Source organism: Panthera tigris, chromosome D4 (genome assembly GCF_018350195.1).
Source record: "Panthera tigris isolate Pti1 chromosome D4, P.tigris_Pti1_mat1.1, whole genome shotgun sequence".
Lineage (NCBI taxonomy): Eukaryota > Metazoa > Chordata > Mammalia > Carnivora > Felidae > Panthera > Panthera tigris.
The window spans coordinates 45,008,523-45,027,406 of NC_056672.1; the positions used below are offsets into that span (position 1 = coordinate 45,008,523).

At 39.5% G+C, this 18,884-nt stretch overlaps 1 protein-coding gene across 4 annotated transcripts in view; it reads left to right on the forward strand.

The window, feature by feature from the left end:
* Window positions 1-18,884, forward strand: part of FOCAD (focadhesin) — a 319,129-nt gene that overhangs the window by 151,948 nt on the left and 148,297 nt on the right. For all 4 annotated transcript variants that reach the window (XM_042965277.1, XM_042965278.1, XM_042965279.1 and 1 more), the window contains 3 exons: window positions 316-417; window positions 940-1,070; window positions 3,002-3,128. In XM_042965277.1, coding sequence (XP_042821211.1) covers window positions 316-417; window positions 940-1,070; window positions 3,002-3,128 — 360 coding nt within the window. The remainder of the gene's footprint in view (window positions 1-315; window positions 418-939; window positions 1,071-3,001; window positions 3,129-18,884) is intronic.

An 18,884-nucleotide genomic window follows, 5' to 3' on the forward strand; every position in this document is an offset into this window, starting at 1 on the left:
CTCATGCTCTGTCTTTCTCTGTCTCTCAAAGATGAATAAACATTTAAAAAAAAATTAAAGAATGAATTCTTTGAAATCATTTCATAGCCAAGTTTTCCCATTGGCTGTTGTCTGAGATTAGGTCTTTATGCCCCAAGGATTGCTAGCTAGCTCCTCCCTAAAACTAAGCCCCACCTCTCAGAAAGATGGGTAATATTATAGTTAGCTTCCATTTCAGTCCTTATTTTATAACAAGGGGTTTTAACGTTATTTTGGTAACCTCAGGATTATCTGCATTTACATTTGTGAAACCATAATTTCTTCAATATTTTCTAGGTGTGCATAGGACAAATTCTACGAGTGATCCAACTTCTTGGAACTACTCCACACCTAAGAGCTGTCACTGTGCGCTTGTTGACATCTTTGTGGGAAAAGCAGGTGAGCTCTGATAAAACACTTGCATATCAAACATGTTCCTTTCGCCGAAGCAAATGAGTTTTTCAGTACGTGTGACAAAGCTTTGATACAGTCGTGTTAAGGAGTCACGTCCGTGATTGCATTGAGAAAGTTTGGTTCAGCGGGATGCTTTTGATCTGTACGGCAGTCAGTTGTGATTGGCTCTCAAAGAGAAATTGAGAATAGAAAATAAACTTTTTTCCCTGAATTCTGAAATTGATTTTTCCATCTGTGTGGAAAAAGTAATAGAAGTGTGATTATAAACGATTAGAGCCTTTGTAATTAGGGTGAGATTCAGCCACCTTTTTCTTGTCTTATGAAATGAGGCATGCATGGGTCTCTAAGAAAATCCCCAGCAATCACAAAAGCATTGTTCTCTGCTGATTAGAAGAAATGCATTGTAATTAGCGATGCAAATGTGAGATTTGGAGGTAAAAATGCTGTGTAAAGTGATTATTCAACTCAAGTTGGGAAATTACCTTTTTTGTGAAATTGCCTTCTTAGGATCGTGTATATCCTGAACTGCAGCGTTTCATGGCCATGTCTGACGTGCCTTCTCTGTCTGTGGGCAAGGAAGTCCAGTGGGAGAAACTCATCGCTAAAGCAGCATCGATAAGAGACATATGTAAGCAAAGGTAAGCTGTGCTTAACTCTTGGGAATGTGTATCATGGTGTATTATTTTGCACCTAATTCTTTTATTGCAAGTGAGAAGCCAGGAAAGATAGGCAGAGGGTATTTGAGTAAGAATAAGTTAATTTTCAGGTCAAGTTTTCTAATTATAAAACTTAATAATATTGGATAATGACTTCAAGAAACAAGCATGTCTATCTCAGTACTAGCCTTGTATCTTGATTTATAGGAAATTCAGATCCTTTTCTGGATAATAATATTATAATAAAAATGTGATGTTATGTTTTCTTTTTTCTTTTTTTTTTTTTGTATACAACAAATTTCTAAAACCTAAACAGTGGAGTAAAGTCAAACTGTTCGTTCTTATATTTTCCCCATGTTATGCCCGATTGTTATAAAGAGTTTTAATAGGGAAGGCCTTATTTGTGACTCATCGCATAGAATTAATTACTAGGAATTATTACAAGGGAGGCCTATTATTGAATCCTCATGTATGCTCTAGAGTATAGGAAGATGTGAGGGTCTTAGGAAAGTGACTCTGCCCTTGTCGATTATGGATTAATCCTGAAGCAGTAATGTGGATGATTCCGGTTTCAAATAAATCTCGGATCAGCATGGATCTAAACCTCAGCAATTCTGCTTCTTTTCTAAGCTTCAGTCTCTTGGCCACCCAAACATAACCTCACTCTACAGTCACACACATACAACCCAAGACCTGAGAGTTTGGATTCTCTTGAGGTATCGGCATGGAAAAAATTTTAGAGATGAAGGAATTATTAGCCACCATTTCTATTTTATTTTATTTTATTTTATTTTTTTTTGAGAGAGAGAGAGAATGCAAGCTAGGAGGGGCAGAGAGAGAGAGAGAGAGAGAGAGAGAGAGAGAGAGAGAGAATCCCAAGCAGATTCTATAGAATCAGTATGGAGCCCCGACGTGGGACTTGAACTCATGAACCGTGACATCATGACCTGAGCCGAAATCAAGAGTTGAATGCTTAACCGAGTGAGCCACCCAGGCACCCCATTAGCCAACATTTTAATTTTACACACTTAAAGTTGAGGTTCAGTAAAAGTTAAATACCAGGTCAGAGTCTATTGAATTTATTCAGTCTTCCTTTCAGTTACCACCTCAAGATCTGTTAGATGTTTCCAGTTTTGGAAAACCATTTCCGTTTGCCAGACAATGGAACCGTAGAATCCAGCCAGGCAGTTTAATCAGTTGGTATTTCGTTAGAGAAAACTATTACATCATTCAGGGGTGACCGGGAAAGCCAAGGATGGGCCTGAGCATTTCTCTGGGGAGTTAAAACCTTTTGGGGACAGCACATGACATGTGGAATAGAGGAGAGGAGAGGAGGAGCCTGAGTGCATGAATCCAGCAGAGTGCCTGGCATGAGATAGGTGTTTGGTCAGTTACGATTCATATCATTATTTTTATCATCGTCCTCAGCATCAGCATCATTATTGTGATAGGTGTAACCCCCTTAGTTTCGCTACTGTCATAAATGACCTTCTGATACGCAGTCCCTGCTTTTGTAGTCAGTGGCTGATAACCAGAGCAAGGGGCAGGCAGGGAATAGCGCTATCTTTTACTGATAATCTCAATGAGGTCAGTCAGTTCTTTCCACCATTACCGGAGACTTGAGTTTGTGTCAATTCAGACAATAGGATGTATGGCTTAGGGAAGAGTAACATTTGTTAGCACGGGTCCTCTTTTTTGGATAACATTTCTGTATCAGAAATGAGTCTCCGGTTACAGCAGTAACGACGATGATGCGAATCTTTGACGAAAACATGCATTCGTATTGGAGGGTCAGCGTTCAGTGGGCACAAGCGTAAAGAAAAGCGCTAACGCTCTGTGTTCAGGCAGAAGTCCTGGGAGTGCGCCTGCGCTCTTCGACTTTGATCTGGTCTCTGAACGATCGTTTCTCACAGGCCCTATCAGCATGGAGCAGACATGTTGGCAGCCATTTCCCAGGTGTTGAATGAGTGCACCAAACCTGACCAAGCTACTCCAGCAGCCTTGGTGCTACAAGGTCTTCATGCCCTCTGCCAAGCTGAGGTAGGCTTTTCAACACTGTTTTGGATAGTTTTGCAGAAAATGTTTTACGAGGCATACGAGTTACCAGGCTGCAAGTTCAGAGTCGAGTAACTAAGTGCTGGAATAGTCACTCCAAGGGATTCTTGTTGGGGAAGGGAAGCAAGACCTTCTACGTTAGAAATCCTTTCTGGAGGGGAGTCTTGAAATGTCGGGTTCTGTGGACGTGCTCCAGAGGCTAAAGAAAACCACTGTATGCCGTTCCCTGTTCTTACTTGTCGTCGTTGTTAACATAGAAGGGAAAGTTAGGCTCTTGGAGTTCTTGAGTCTATTTGCTTCTTAGTTTGGTGGTCAGAGAGCCTTAAGAAGCAGAGGAGAAGGGATTGGCATAAGCCAGCGGGAGTTTTATAGCCAGCAAAAACGATTGTTGGCCCGAAGACTGGCCAAGGATTGTTTCTTTCCTGGTGATCAGTTTGGGTAGGATGGATTGATGTTAGACTTGAGCCTCCAAATCTTTTCCTGAACTTTATACTACTCCCCCAATCACAACACAGCAGAGAGAATCCTTAACCGTTTTTGGAGAAATGCAGTAATTCTGTCAGTGATCGTTTATCAACCGAACCAAAGTTTTCGCACAGTGGACATACTTACACGATTGTAGTCCTTTAGTGACTGAGACTAGGTGGAATTCTCTTAGCTTATGGCAATTATGGTTGAGATGATAATGAATATAATGATACAATAATACAGGCAGTGACTGTATTGAGTGTTTATACGCCCCTGTTCTTGTGCAAAGTACTTTCAATTTATGTTCCTCATTAATTCTGCAATAGAGGGGTTATAACATCATTTTATAAATGAGGAAAATAGTCCTTGGAGGGAGGTTGTTTACTCAGGATTTTGGTATGAGAATAAACTCATTTTCTTTCTTTTTTCCTTTTTTTAATGTTTTTACATTTATTTGTTTTTGAGAGAGAGCACAAGTGAGCAGGGGCAGAGAGAAGAGGAGACAGAATCTAAATCAGGCTCTAGGCTCTGAGCTGTCAGCACAGAGTCCGACAGGGGCTCGAACTCACAAACCGTGAGATCACGACCTGAGCCAAAGTCGGACAGTTAACCAACAGAGCCACCCAGGCGCCCCTAAAAGTAATTTTCTTTTGGATAAACACTTATTTTAGCAGAGAGCGAGCACTGTCACTGTTTAGAAACCAATGTGTGCTAAGGGCAATGCTTTTAGACCACATGCCCAGTAGTTGACAGAGTTGTTAAGGGTTTCATATTACAGCAGGGGACTACTATACATGACCAAGGACTTTTGTTCTTTACTGTGTCAGTTAGTCATCTGGAATTGCAAAGTGTCACTTTAATAATTCTATTACTTTCATAATAAATAATTCTTAACGTTATTTTGAAATGTGTTTTCGGTAGAAGCTTTGAGAGAAGAGAGAATTGTATACGTTTACCTCTGAATGGTGATCACTGTTACCATTTTGGGAGTATTTCCTTTTCATTATTTTTTCCAAACAGAAATCAGCTCATTTCCGAAATTAACTTTTTCCCTCCAACGAGTGGTAATTTTGTCTGACTGGGGCTGTAATTCCATTGTGTTCTCCACCCATTCAACAGCTCTGTTGTCTATAGATGCTTATTAACTCATAAGAAATGCTCAGTGTGTGGCGTTAGTTTTCTCATTCCGTTTCTCTAAGATATCATTAACTTGAGTAAGTACTAGAGATATGAAAAATGTTGCCTGATGTGGTAGGAAGCATTTTCGTTTTGGGGCAGTCATGGGACTGTACCTGGTATATATACCAGTTATTAGTTACGTGTCCTTTGGTTAGTTTACTTAACCTCTGAACCTCTGTTTCTTCAAATGAAGATAAAAGATAACACACACACAAACACACACACACACACACACACACACACCACACAAAACATACCTAGTATAATGTCTACCCACACGGGTGCTCTTTAAATGTTGAGCTTGCTCCTGAAAAGTTGGTACACAGTTTGATATAGTCCATGCCATCAAGGAGGTTCAAAGTCGTTTGTTTCTTGTTTAATCTTTTCTCTACAGCTCATGTATGATAGTGACTTGACTTCTTCCTGCAAATGGGATCCTGTCCTTTCAGTGCTGAAGCTCTTGTTGCCTCTTTCTATACTTAAAGGAGATAATTTGAGATGGTTGAAATCTATTCCCCCAATCCAAACTTCTACCCGTAGCACCATATACTGTGTAAATCCATTCAGGTTGTTGTAACACAAATAACTTAAACTGGGTAGCTTATTAACACACATTTATTTCTCATGGTCTGGAGGCTGGTAAGTTTGAGATCCAGATTCACTGTCTGGTAAGAGCCTGTTTCTTGGTTCGTGGACCACTATCTTGATGGATAGCTTTCTTCTTGCCATAACCTCACATGCTGAAAGGGAAGGATAGCTCTCCGGAGTCTCTTTATATGGGCATCAATCCCAGTCATGAAGGCTCTACCCTCATGACCTAGTCATCCCCTGAAGATCCTAGCTCCTAAAACTATCGCCTTGAGAATTACGATTTCAATATATGAATTTTGGAGGGGATACGAATGTTCAGCCTACAGCAGCTTCTTTTACTTCTCACATTCCACCGTCTTGTGGAGGAATGGAGACATCATGTCTAGGTATTTTAATTAAGGAGGCTTGTGTCTTACTTTGATACCTTAATACTTTTTCCTCTGCTTGGTTAAAGGCACGTCACTTTTCCATTGTGTCTCACCCCTTCCCCTTCTGTTTCTTTTCATGTTATGAAATCCAAATCCCACATGATATTTTTATCAAAAACTTGCTTTTAAAACACTTCAACTGCCATGTTGCAAATGAAAGAAGAAATCCTACGTGTCTTTCTAACAAAGGCACGCTAACCTCTTTTAATCCTTTCTGTGAGAATAAATCATAAAACAACAGCCCCAATCCGTTAACTTCATTTATTACAAAGAATATTTTCTGGGGCACCTGGGTGGCTCAGTTGGTTAAGTGTCTGACCCTTGATTAATGTCATGATCTCATAGTTTGTGAGTTCAAGCCCTGAATTGGGCTCTGGGCTGGGGATGTGGCACCTGCCTAGGATTCTCTCTCTCTTCCTTTCTCTCCCTGCCCCTCCCCTGCTCTCCCTCTCTCTCACTCAAAACAAAACAAAAAAGAATACTTATTTTCATTTCCTTCTTTTTTTTTTTTAAAGGTTATTTATTTATTTTGAGAAAGAGCAGGGGAGGGACAGAGAGAGAGAGAGAGAGAGAGAGAGAGAGAGAGAGAGAGAACGAACCCCAACGAACCCCAAGCAGGCTCCACACTGCCAGCATGGGGCTGGAACTCATGAATTGTGAGATCATGACTTGAGCCAAAATCAAGAGTCAGACGCTTAACTGACTGAGCCACCCAGGTGGCCCATCTCATCCCTTATTTTTCATCTTTCTTGTCTGGGGGACAACTCCATTATTTTATTGATATTTACTAGAGGTAAATAGTGTTATTTACCATCTTTTCCTCATGGATAGTACAAGTGTCCCAAGTTGTGGAATTTGTTCAAACTGACTGCATCACAGTTAATTTTGGCAACAGAAATATGCTCTTAAAAAAAAAAAATGTTTGGTAATGAATAGCTCTATGTTCATTTAAATAAGTAGAAATAATCTGTTTCCCCTTGACGAGCCTTGATGGTAATTCATATATCTTTGGGTTTTGTTTAAGCCTTTCCAAGCTTTTTTGGTATGTGTTCATTATTTGTGAAGCTGCTGCTGTTATGTCCTGTGATGTGTGTTAAAGTTGCAAAAATATACTCAGTTTGGTGGCTCTCACCAGGCCACATCCACTAAGTTTGGCCTAGCCTTTTTCTCCTTTCTTTTTTTTTTTTTTTTTTTTCCTGCCAGCATGCTATCCACAGAAGCCAGCATGCGTTCTGTGAGGCCATTTATTCTGTCTTCTAATTGATATCATGTGTGAAACATTGATGGTTGCCAAGCGTTTCAAGAATGAAAATATTCAGCATCGTTCTAAATCTATTTCCCAGTAGCATTTGGTAGTAATTTGTCTATCCACTGCTTTTTAGATCCTTGACTGTCAAATATAATTAGGAATGTAGAAAGCCTAAAACAGTGAAATTTTAGAAACCAGTGGGGAAAAGAGAGTAACATTGAACAACCCTATCTTTTGGAAAGTACCTCATTTGGAAAACCATCCCAAATTGGATTTCGTTGGGCTTTCCCATCCTTGCCTTTGTATAGGAAGCGGAGCTCTTTTTCTGAAGGTTGACAGGGAACCCCTCAGGTTTGGAGTCACAGTCATGAAATTCATTTGTCCTGGAGGGTGAGATTAAGCCTGCAATGACTGCTGCTTAATCATTTATCATGGTCTCCAGTGAGAGATTGAAAGGATGGATTCCATGTAAATGTCAGCTCTGTCAAGGTGAAGATTGTGGTTCCAATATGGGGTTCTTCTGTGCTGCTTTACTAAACAATTAGAAAGGGGAAATTCTAGGAATCTTGGTTAATTATAAAGACAAGACTGTAGTTTCCATTTGGGAACTGGAGAAGAAATGTACTCTTTTCTTAACACTATTGGTATATTAATTTAGGACTTCACACATGGGTTTTGTTTGCTGTTTGTTTTTGTACACGGAACTATGTGAAAGTTACAGCTACTATTTCTTGGGTACCTAATGTGAATTTGGACATTTTGTGATGTGGGGATTCATTCTTTTTTTTTTTTTTTTTTTTTTTTTTAAACAGAGTGAGCAAGCAGGGGAGCGGGGCAGAGAGAGAAAGAGACAGAGAGAATCTCAAGCAGGCTTCAAGCTCAGTGCAGAGCCAGATAGGGGGCTCAATTCCAGGACCCTGGGATCATGACCTGAGCTGAAATCAAGAGCCGATGCTCTACCAACTTGAGCCACCCAGGTGCCCCGGGGAATTCATTTTATTTTGGAGAAACAGTGGCTCTGGTAATTCGAGTAAGTTTACAAGGTTCACATGGCTCATAAATGAAAGAGAAGGAAAGTAGATCTAAGACTCGCTCTGAGTCTGACACTCTTGTTAGTTTGAGGCTTCCTTCCTTTGAAAAATATGAGCTTGAAAGAAGAACCTTCCTCTGCCTTCAAGCTGAGGGTTTGCCATTTTAAAAGGAAAATTAATATTTTTGCATTATCTTTTTCATATTTTTTTCCACTCAGGCTTCTCATCTCATCACTTTTTGCCCCATTCCATCCCCATTTGCCTTAATTTCCTTTTTCTTTTTTAAAGTGTATTGTTACTTATTTTGAGAGCGAGTCAGAGTGCCTGCAAGGGGAGAGAGGGAGAGGGAGAGAGAGAGAGGCAGAGAGGGAGAATCCCAAGCATCGCCAATGTTATAACAGGTATCAGTACATCATTTATTTCTGTGGTTGGGTAATATTCTGTATGGCTGCTCTACGTTTTACCCATTTATCAGTCAATGAACGGTTTCCTTTTTTTTTTTTTTTGGTCTATGAATAACGCTGCCGTGAACATTCGTGTACAGATTTTGGCATAGACCTATGTGTTCATGTTGGCGAGGTACACACCCAAGAATGGAAGTGCTGGGTCCCATGCTCACTCTATGTTTAACTGTTTAAGAAACTGCCAGACTGTTTTCCAAAATGGCTGTGCCATGTTGCGTTCCCACCAGCAGTGTATGAAGGTTCTAATTTCGCTGCTTCCTCGGCCACACTTCTTCTTAGCTGCCTTTTTTCCCCCTTTTTTTCTTTCTTTCGTTTTTTTAATGTTTGTTTTTGAGAGAGAGCACCCTTACGTGCATGCTTGCAGGTGGGAGAGGGGCAGAGAGAGGGGGGGACAGAGGATCTGAAGCTGGCTTCACTCTGACGGCAGAGAGCCTGATGTGGAGCTTGAGCTCCTGAACTGTGAGATCACGACCTGAGCTGAAGTCACATGCTCAAGTGACTGAGCCACCCAGGCACCACCCCTTTTTCCTTTTTTCTAACTGTAGCCATCCTAGTGCATGCGAAGTGGGATCTCATTTAAGGCTTTGATTTGCATTTGTCGGATGATACTAAGCTTTTCTTATGTTTCTTGGCCACTTGTATGTCTTGTTGGAGGAATGTCTATTCTGGTCCTTTGACTATTTTCTTCTTTATAGCATTTAACTTGCCTTGTCAGCCAAGTTACATTTTGTTCCTATAGGAATGATTAGTAAATGTTCTTGTACTTCAAAGTAAAGGAGACTGGGAAATCACGAGCTTTTTTATAGACCTTTTGCTACAAAGGGAGCTTATCAAACCATATGAAACATTAGATGAAGACCCATATGTTCCATTTTACTACTCTGTCTACATATTACATTTTCTTTGTTTTTAATGAAATTAGCAGAATGTTTTCATTTTGGTTTATGTACAACTGTCAGAGATGTTTTAATAATAGTATTAGTAAACATAGACTGATTTACTGAGTGTCTTCTGTATAGTAACCGTTATATACTACAATCATTATATTTATTATCTCATTTAATCTTACTCAAAAAAAAAAAAAAGCCTTCTGAGTGCAAGGTACTGTTTTCTTCTGGGAGGCTGACAGTGGTTAAATTAATTGCCAGAGGTCATTAAGTTAACGCTTGATAGAGCCAAGATTCAAACCCAGATCTGTCTGAATTCATTTGTTTTAATTTAAAATTTTTTGAATGTTTGTTTATTTTTGAGAGAGACAGAGCACAAGTTGGGGAGGGGCAGAGAGAGAGGGAGACACAGAATCCGAAGCAGGCTCCAGGCTCTGAGCCGTCAGCACAGAGCCCGATGCGGGGCTCAAACCCACAAACTGTGAGGTCATGACCTGAGCTGAAGTCTGGTATTTAACTGACTGAGCCACCCAGGCGCCCCCAGATCTGTCTGAATTCAAAGTCTACATCTTAATCACCTTAAAAAAAAAACCCTAGCTTTGTTGAGAGATAATTCACAAACTACCACTATGTGTTTTTATTAGTCATGTTTGTGTTCAGTTGACCTTGTTATGGTGTGATATTATTCAAGAAATCTTTTTATGAGTGTGATATTTGTACTCATTTCCCACACGTCTTCTCCGTTTCCTTTGTGATTGGTTTACTGCACTAGATTTTTATATAACTTAGGCTTTGCATAAAGATCCTAATGAAAAAGATATTTTGAGATAAACTAGATTTGTTTGTAGTGTTTTTACTGATTAAAATTAGATGATAAGCTTGAAAGATGCGCTGCAGTGTTTTTATATCACTGTAGACATTTGGTTTTTAGAGCATCACATTTACTTTGAATAATGAAAAAAATGAAAAACTTGTCACAAAAGCATTTTCATTTTGTTTGTATTCCTTTCCATTGTATTTTCTTTACAAGTATATTTTTTCTACCTTCTCTACATTTTACTGGGATTTTTTTTTTTTTTTTTTTTTTTTTTTTTTTTTTTAAAGAGAGAGCACAAGTGCTCATGAGGTGGGTGGGCCAGGGAGAGGAAGAGAGAATGGTTGTTTTTTGTTTTGTGTTTTGTTTTTGAGGGAGAGAGAATCTTAAGCAGGGTCCATGCCTAGCACAGAACTCTATGTGGGGCTCAGTGTCACAACCATGAGATCATGACCTTAGCCAAAATCAAGAGTCAGACACTTAACCGGCTGAGCCACCCAGGCGCCCCATGGCTAGGAATATTTTCGATGTTGCTACATATTGTAATGACTTGATCCCATTGAGCAAAAGTATCATCAGTAATCAAATAATTCATTTTTGATTGGGTTTTTGGTTGCTTCCCACTTTCCCCGCTTTGTAGTTAATAGTCTAGGAAGTCATGACAGAGGTAAAGTTTTAACTTTCTTTTGGATTATGTTCTTAGAATAAATATTTTAGAATTTTAAGGATATTTTTATGATCTTATTAAATAGTTCACTTATTGTTGTAGTAACTTTCCACGTTTACCTGGGCATGAGAAAGAGGAAGAGTGTTGCAATTTGTACCCAAGTTTCTGCCAGTATTATTTGTTACCAGGGAGAACAGTTCAGTTGTGTCACTACCTCATTAACTTCAGCGTAGCATTTCTTTTGTCGTGAACATTCTGCTTGCTACCAGGAGCCCATAATCCCTTATGTCCTAAAATGACAAGCTGTCATTAAGGAGACGAAAAATCTACATTGTTTCCCCGTAGTGAATTTGCCTTTGTACATTTAGCTTTAGGGCTTTGGAGAATTATTAATAAAGGAGGCAGAGTGGTGATTTAATTCAATGTAGATGTTTAAGTAGAAGTTATGAAAAGGTAAGTATATTTTAGTTTTAGTTTTATATCATTTGTGTATTGTTATGAGTGCTTTTGAAATTCATCTTGTTGAGATCATATTAAATCCAAACTTCAGCATTTTTTGGCTTTTATGTTTATATTTTTAAACATTTATTTTGGAGAGAGAGAGAGAGAGAGAGAGAGAGCGCGCGCACACAAAGCAGAGGGAGAGGGAGACAGAGAAACCAAAGCAGGCTCTGAGCTGTCAGCGTAGAGCCAGACGTGGGGCGTGAACTCACCAACAGTGAGATCATGACCTGAGCTGAAGTGGGACGCTTAACCACCTGAGCCACCCAGGTGGCCCATATATATATAAAACAAAACAGTCCTTGTTTTACTTTATAGATTTATGGGTTGTAGGTACAAAAGGGGTCCATTCGTCTCCTAATCTCATGCAGTTTGCTGCCTTTTCCAGAAGAAGTTCAAGTAGAAAGGGTTGGAAGCCTTTCAGAAGTGTTCTGACACATTGTCATTTATTCATCCTCTGATGAGTAGAGGTGGGGAGGAGAGAAAGGGAAGAGGTCATGGTGTGGCTTCCCCCTCAAACCCTGTGGCCACCACAGAAAACTTTAGGCAAGGATTCCTTAGGCAGAAAACAAAAAGCTTTAACCTTAAAATAAAAATATTGACAATTTAAGCCAGGATGTTCAAGGCTCTCTGGGTATAAAGATTTATGAGCCATTTTGGGTCTAGGAAGTCACAGTCTAGGAGGAGAGAACACTGTTAAGTACACATATCTCCATATCTCTGTCTCTATAAATTTCCCTTTTCTTGACATTTCATATAAAAGGTGCCATATAATAGGTGGCCTTTTGTCACTGGCTTTTCATTAGCATAATGTTTTCAAGGTTCATCTATGCTGTGACATGTATCAATATATTATTTGTTTTGCAGTGTTAAAAAATGTTTACTTATTTTGAGAGAGACAGAGAGAACATGAGCAGGGGAGGGGCAGAGAGACAGAGACATAGAAAGAAAGAGAAAGAGAGAATCCCAAGCAGGCTCCATGCTGTCAGCACAGAGCCTGACATGGGGTTTGATCTCATGAACTATGAGATCATGACCTGAGCTGAAATCAAGAGTGGGATGCTTAATGAATTGACTGTAGACACCCCTACAATATCTTTTATAGCTGGGTAATACCACGATTTATTTATCTATTCATTAGGGGGTGGATATTTGGGTTTTTCCCATTTTTTTGGCTATTATGAATCGTGTTGCTATAAACATTCATGTGCACGGTCTTGTGTGGACATATGTTTCATTTTTCTTGGCTGTCTATCTAAGAGTGCATTTGCTGGATCATATAACTCTATGTTGAACCGGGTGAGTGATGGCCAGACTGTTTTCCAAAGAAGCTGTACTGTTTTACCAACATCTTTCTTCTCTTCGCCCCAAATAATGCAGAGACTTCTAGGTAGCCATGGCCACTGGAGCATTATTAGCTGTTACCTACATTCTTAAAAAATGCACATGATGTGGATAGTCCTTTAAGAATGAGAACATAAGAACATTTGGTCACAGAGGAGCATTGCTAGGAAAGAAGGGCCGCCCTGGCCAGTTGCTTCTTTCGAACTTTCTTTGGGGCATTGTTGCCTTGCTGCTCAAAATGATTTTGTCATCTGCTTTTGGGACATTGCCAACCCTTGCCTCACTAGGTGTCCTTTAATTACTGTTTGACAAATAATTAATAACAATCCTGAATGGTGTAATGTTTACCATACTAAGGATGTTTGTCTTCATAAAAACCAACATTTCTATAAATTAGAGCTTGAAAACTTAGGGCCTCTTTTGTTTGATTATCCTGGGATTAATCTTAAATTCTAATGTTAATGAAAAAGAGAAGCACCTGGCTGGCTCAGTCGGTGGAATGTGTAGCTCTACATCTCTGGGTCGTGAGTTGCAACCCCATGTTGGGTGTGAAGATTACTTAAAAATAAAATCTTGAAAAAGAGGGGCGCCTGGGTGGCTCAGTCGGTTGAGCGTCCGACTTCGGCTCAGGTCATGATCTCGCGATCTGTGAGTTCAAACCCTGCGTCAGGCTCTGTGCTGACAGCTCAGAGCCTGGAGCCTGTTTCAGATTCTATGTCTCCCTCTCTCTCTGCCCCTCCCCAACTCGTGCCTGTCTCTCTCTGTGTCAAGAATAAATAAACATTAAAAAGAAAAATCTTGAAAAAGAAAAAGACAGCTATCTACTCTTTCTTGATAATACAGGAACATCTTGAAGTACCTGGCCTGCTTTACCACATGGCAATGACCACTTGGTACTAAGTAGTACGTAGCAACTTCCTTTAGACGAGCATGTGCTCTAATTTGCTACTGTTCCTTGGCTTCTGGATTTACATGATCTGCCTGACACAGGTAGTCCTTGCAAGGATGTCCCTTATTTTATTTTATTTTATTTTATTTTATTTTATTTTATTTTATTTTATTTTATTTTATTTTATTTTAATTTTTTTGACTCTTTATTTATTTTTGAGAGAGAAAGAGTGCAAGCAGGGGAAGAACAGAGAGAGAGGGAGACACAGAATCCAAAGCAGGCTCCAGGCTCCGAGCTGTCAGCACAGAGCCTGACTCGGGACTCGAAGCCACGAACTGTGAGATTGTGACCTGAGCCGAAGTTGGATGCCCAGCCGACTGAGCCACCCAGGCACCCCAAGGGTGTCCCTTATTTTAATATTACAAGTAATTTCATATAAGTGATCTCAGTTTGTCTTTGTAACAACTCTCCTTTCATCTGTCCAAACCACTATGATCAGCTGGTCACCATGGAAAAAAGTCAACCTTATTGGTCATCTGGAAACATATACCTCACTGCAATCACTAAGATTAAAAAGACTGACAACACCCGATATTAGAGAAGGTGTGAGTATCTCCTACCTTGTTGTCAGGAATATAAAATGATGCAACCACTGAGGAAGAGTATTCAGCAGTTTTTTGGTAAAGATGAACATAAACCTACTTTATGATCCAGCATTTCCACTGTACAAGAATGTTCATTTCAGGTTTATTAATGGTAATGTATTTGGAAACAACCCAAATGGTCATCAGCTGGTCGACAGGTGAACAGATTGTGACATATTTGTACAGTGTGATGCTATGCAGTAATAAAAAGGAATGTACCCTGCTTCTTGTGACAACATGGATGAATCTTGAGAACATGTTTGGTGAAAGAAGCCAGTCACAAAGCCAGTCACGTTGCATTTTTATGAAATTCAAGAATAGGCAAAATTATTCTATGGGGACAGAAGTCAGCATAGTGGTTGATTTGGGGTGGGGAAGTGGAGGATAGAGAAAGGGGACTAAGGACATTCCTGGACTGTGGTCCATATCCACACTGGTAATACAGTAGCTATTAGCTACATATGACTAGTAAGCCCTTGAATTATGCCTCATTCAGATTATGATATGCTGTAATTGTAAAATATATGGCCCATCGAAGCCTTATGAAAAAAAGAGTAAAATACCACATTGCTAATATTTTAAAAATCAGTATATATTGAAATGATAATATTTGGGGTATATTGGGTTAAATAAAATATTCAAGTTAATTTCATCTGTCTCCTGTGGTTCCTCGGAGATTTAAAATTGAATATGTGGTTCACATTCTATTTCCATGGTCTGTCCATCTTGATTGGGGCGGCGGTTTTAACTGTATACATCTGCCAGAGTTCATTGAATTGTACAATTAAGGTCTGTACTTTTTGTAGTATGTTATACTTTCATAAAACAAAGCTATAAAAGCTATATTTTTTAATGCTAGTTACCATATATGGCATTTGACATCCATTATTAAACTCCATAATAACCTTATACTATAGGTGATATTTGCTGATGAGGGTAGAGAGTTTAAGTAGCGTCTAAATTGACACAAATGGGTGGTAACATGGAGATTTGAATGCGGTTTGACTGTAAGTCTTGTGCATTTCCCATTCGATCATGTTGCTTTCCCAATTGTGATACAAGTGTGAGTTATACTTTGGGACAGTTTGTTTTGTGACATAAGCCACTGATTTCTAAACCTGTGCTCGGCGAGGTGGTGAATGAGTCATAATATTTTTGGAAGATAATCCGGTACGTGCATCGGAATCTCCTAGCATTGCTGCTGTTTCAAGGAGGAAAATAACTTCCAGTCTAAACAAATTGCCTGCAGTTGGGGAGTGGGGGGGGGGGGGAAGCCGCTACAGTGTGTGCGGCAATGAAAATCAATACATTGTACTGAAAAGGAGGACTCCTTCACTTTTAACATTTTCTCTCTGGAGTCTTGAGATGGGAATGTGAGGCAGTGCTAGCCCTCTGTTTTCTTAATCAGCTGTGAGTCTGTTGTAGCAAAAATTAATAGGCGTTGCAGGATCATGAAGAAAAGCTCTTTCATCTTGCCCAGCTCCAAGAGGGTGTCGTATTTTCAAAGCGGAGTATTGTACAATTGAGCAATAGATAAGAAGGGGAGGGGCCTTTCCTGGGGATTCTTGACCGCTGGAAGAGTTCACTTCAGGCCATTTGTCACAGCAGTGATTTTCCCGGAAATACCCTATGCCAAGGTTATGTTTTGGCTATTCTATCCTCTTTTATTGATTTATTTTCTGAAATCACGGGGGAAGGTAGTTGTCCTGCCCTCTCTCATCATCCCAGCTCTTTGTCTAACGGCTCCTTCGGAGCACCATGGGGTGGGAACGATTTTCAATGGGACTCAGCAGGTTTGAAAGGTTTTAGGGAGTGAGTGTGGTACAGAAGTGGCCAATAGAAATCCTGTATTTTGTTGAAGCATTTTTCAGCGTGATAAATATAATTTAATATGGAAATGTGATCCATTGTCCCACGGCAGGTTTTCTCAGCTGTGTACAGTAAGGATTCTGTCGCCTACTGTGGATTCAGTATTTATTACACCCTGGAACCGCTTTTGTGGTTCTTACGTTTTGTTTGTGGGGACATTTAAAGGTGGATTGCCTGTTCAACCTTGCAGAGGATTTGATTAAGTTTAATTTGCCGTGCATTAGGGAAGGAATTTGCTGGTCTTTTTGAACCGAGCTCTGCGTTATTTGTAGTTGGGGCATGTTTTTTGATGCCTTCAGTTCTTTCTGGGCATGAAAACGCTTTTTGTACATTTGTTGAATCTATTTCCATGCTGAGCTTTTTATATCCGGCACAATGACCCTTTGCACTTGTGGTTGTAGTTTGGCCTTATTTTTAACTTTAAAAGGACAGCAGGAACTTGCCTTTTATTAAACATTTGTGGGATATTATAACATTTACTTTGTCACCCCATAAGTAGATTTTTCAGTATGGTTTTTCATTTTCAAAATAAAAATTTAACTGTGTTATTTATTTATATTTTTGTACGGTGGAATACTATTCGGCGCCCACAGATGTGTGAAATGGGCGGGAAAATAAAAATATTGGCGTTTTTTCTTTAACTAGAAAAGACTTAAGCTTCCCACTATTCTTTCTCTCTCTCTCTTTTTTTTGTTTTTAAGAAGTATTTGGAGATCATTTCACACTGAGCACTATATCAAAACTTTTAATAAGGAAAATTGAAATTTGAGGTCTTGGAATTTAACATCCTGTTTTTCTTTTTTTTTTTTTATTAAGTTTTTATTGTAATCCCAGTGTAGTGAACATACAGTGTTATGTTAGTTTCGGGTGTACAATATAATGATTCAACAGTTCTGTGCATACTCAGGGCTCCTCAGAAGTGTTCCCTTTAGTCCCCATCACCCAGTTCTCCCAGCACCCCACCCACCTCCCTTGTTTTTGCTTTTATACTTCAGCCCCCTTTCCTCTGCTATCTGCCCTTTAATGCTATGATCTTTTAAAAATACTTTGAAAAACTTGTGATTTCAACTTCTGAAGTTACCACATTTAGGAGCTCCCCTGGCCCCCCTCTACATTATCCTAATCCAATTTTCTGTTTATTTTTGTGTGTAAAGAATTTGGGTGTGAAAAGTTTTCTCTCTTGTACTGGAATCATGGTCTCTGAGGATTATTAACTGATGTGAGTAGTCTGTGACTGAACATGAACGCTGTTCGGGGTATCCAGCCGTGAGTTTCCGGCTCTCGGTCACAAACCCAGGGCATTCTTTAAAAGATCAAACAAGTTGGACACTGGGAGGGTTTCAATGATGCCAGTTAACATCAGAAGAGCTGGGCTCAGTGGTTGCGAATTGTGCTCATCTGAATAAATGCCACTGAGCTGGAAATAATGACGTGACTAAAATGATGCTGGCTGTGTACCATTCCACCATTCCAATGAGTAAAATATATTGGTTTAAGCTTATACAAGGGGGGAGTTTTCCTTTGGGGGGTAAATGGGGACATGGGGTGTAGAGAGGGAATTACTGAATCAGGGTAGTAGACTAAATAGCATTAATGTCTGAAAGGCTTTATGGATGTTTGAGATCTTACTGAAAGCATCCTTTGGGTGCCTTCCAAGAACTTAAAAGGTTTGTTTTGAAAAAGATTTTATTCAGTGTTACCCTTAAGTGACCCAGAATTAAACTTTGATCAAAAATGGGATTATTATCTGTGGTGCTTAAACTCATCTCTGTGCCATGTAAACGTACGGATAAAAACAGAAGTATCTCACCCTCTCATTGCCTAAGATAAAATATCGCTAAGAGGCTCATTTCTGGAAACACCGGTTCCGTATTAGACTTCACCTTGATTGGATGACTAAAATCACGTATTGGTGAAAGGTGGCTAACTTGCTTAGGAAATATTTGGAATTACGACAGTAAGAATTTGATAAGTCTCCACAACGGCACAGAATTACTCCATACGTCTCTAACACGCCTGCAATTGTGGAAGTTGTATTTAGAAGAGGTAATAGGAGACTCTTTATAGTAAAGGATTTGTTCGTTTGTGGACGGTACTGTTAGCTGGATGTCATTCTAAAGCTTTTTTTCATGTTTTGAGTATATATTATTTTATGATTTCCATGAGTTCGTACTACAAGTCACGTAGTCTGGCTTTTGACCTTTATGAAAAGCTTGGCTTAATTTTTCTCACGATAGCAAGGTGGAATGTATTGACCTAGGTTCTAATTCAGCATGAATGGATAAGATAGTCTCAGGGGTACCATTCTTTCTGCTTCAGAGCCATGCCACATTGCCTCTACTTACATAAGTGGTCATTTGACAAAGTAACTTAAGCAAATTGACGTGAAATGACTTTGGTTTGACATGGTCGAAATACAGGTCAAATAAAAGTATCATTGACTTTGTTTCATTATACTATACTTAAAACTTCAGTTGGGGTATATTTCCTTCCCTTGCACTTGTTTGGCTTAGCTACTTTATGAAAGTTAAGGACTTCACAGAAAAATGAGTGGTGATAGTTTTTAGTATGTAGAGTTTTCAAAAGTTTGTGGGAGGTCTGAGCTACTAAATCAGAATCTCTAGAGACGAAGCGAAAGCTGTTTTTTGTTTGTTTGTTTGGTTGGTTGTTTTTTAACGACTTCCCCAGTGCGATGACGTGCAGTGATGTTTGGGAC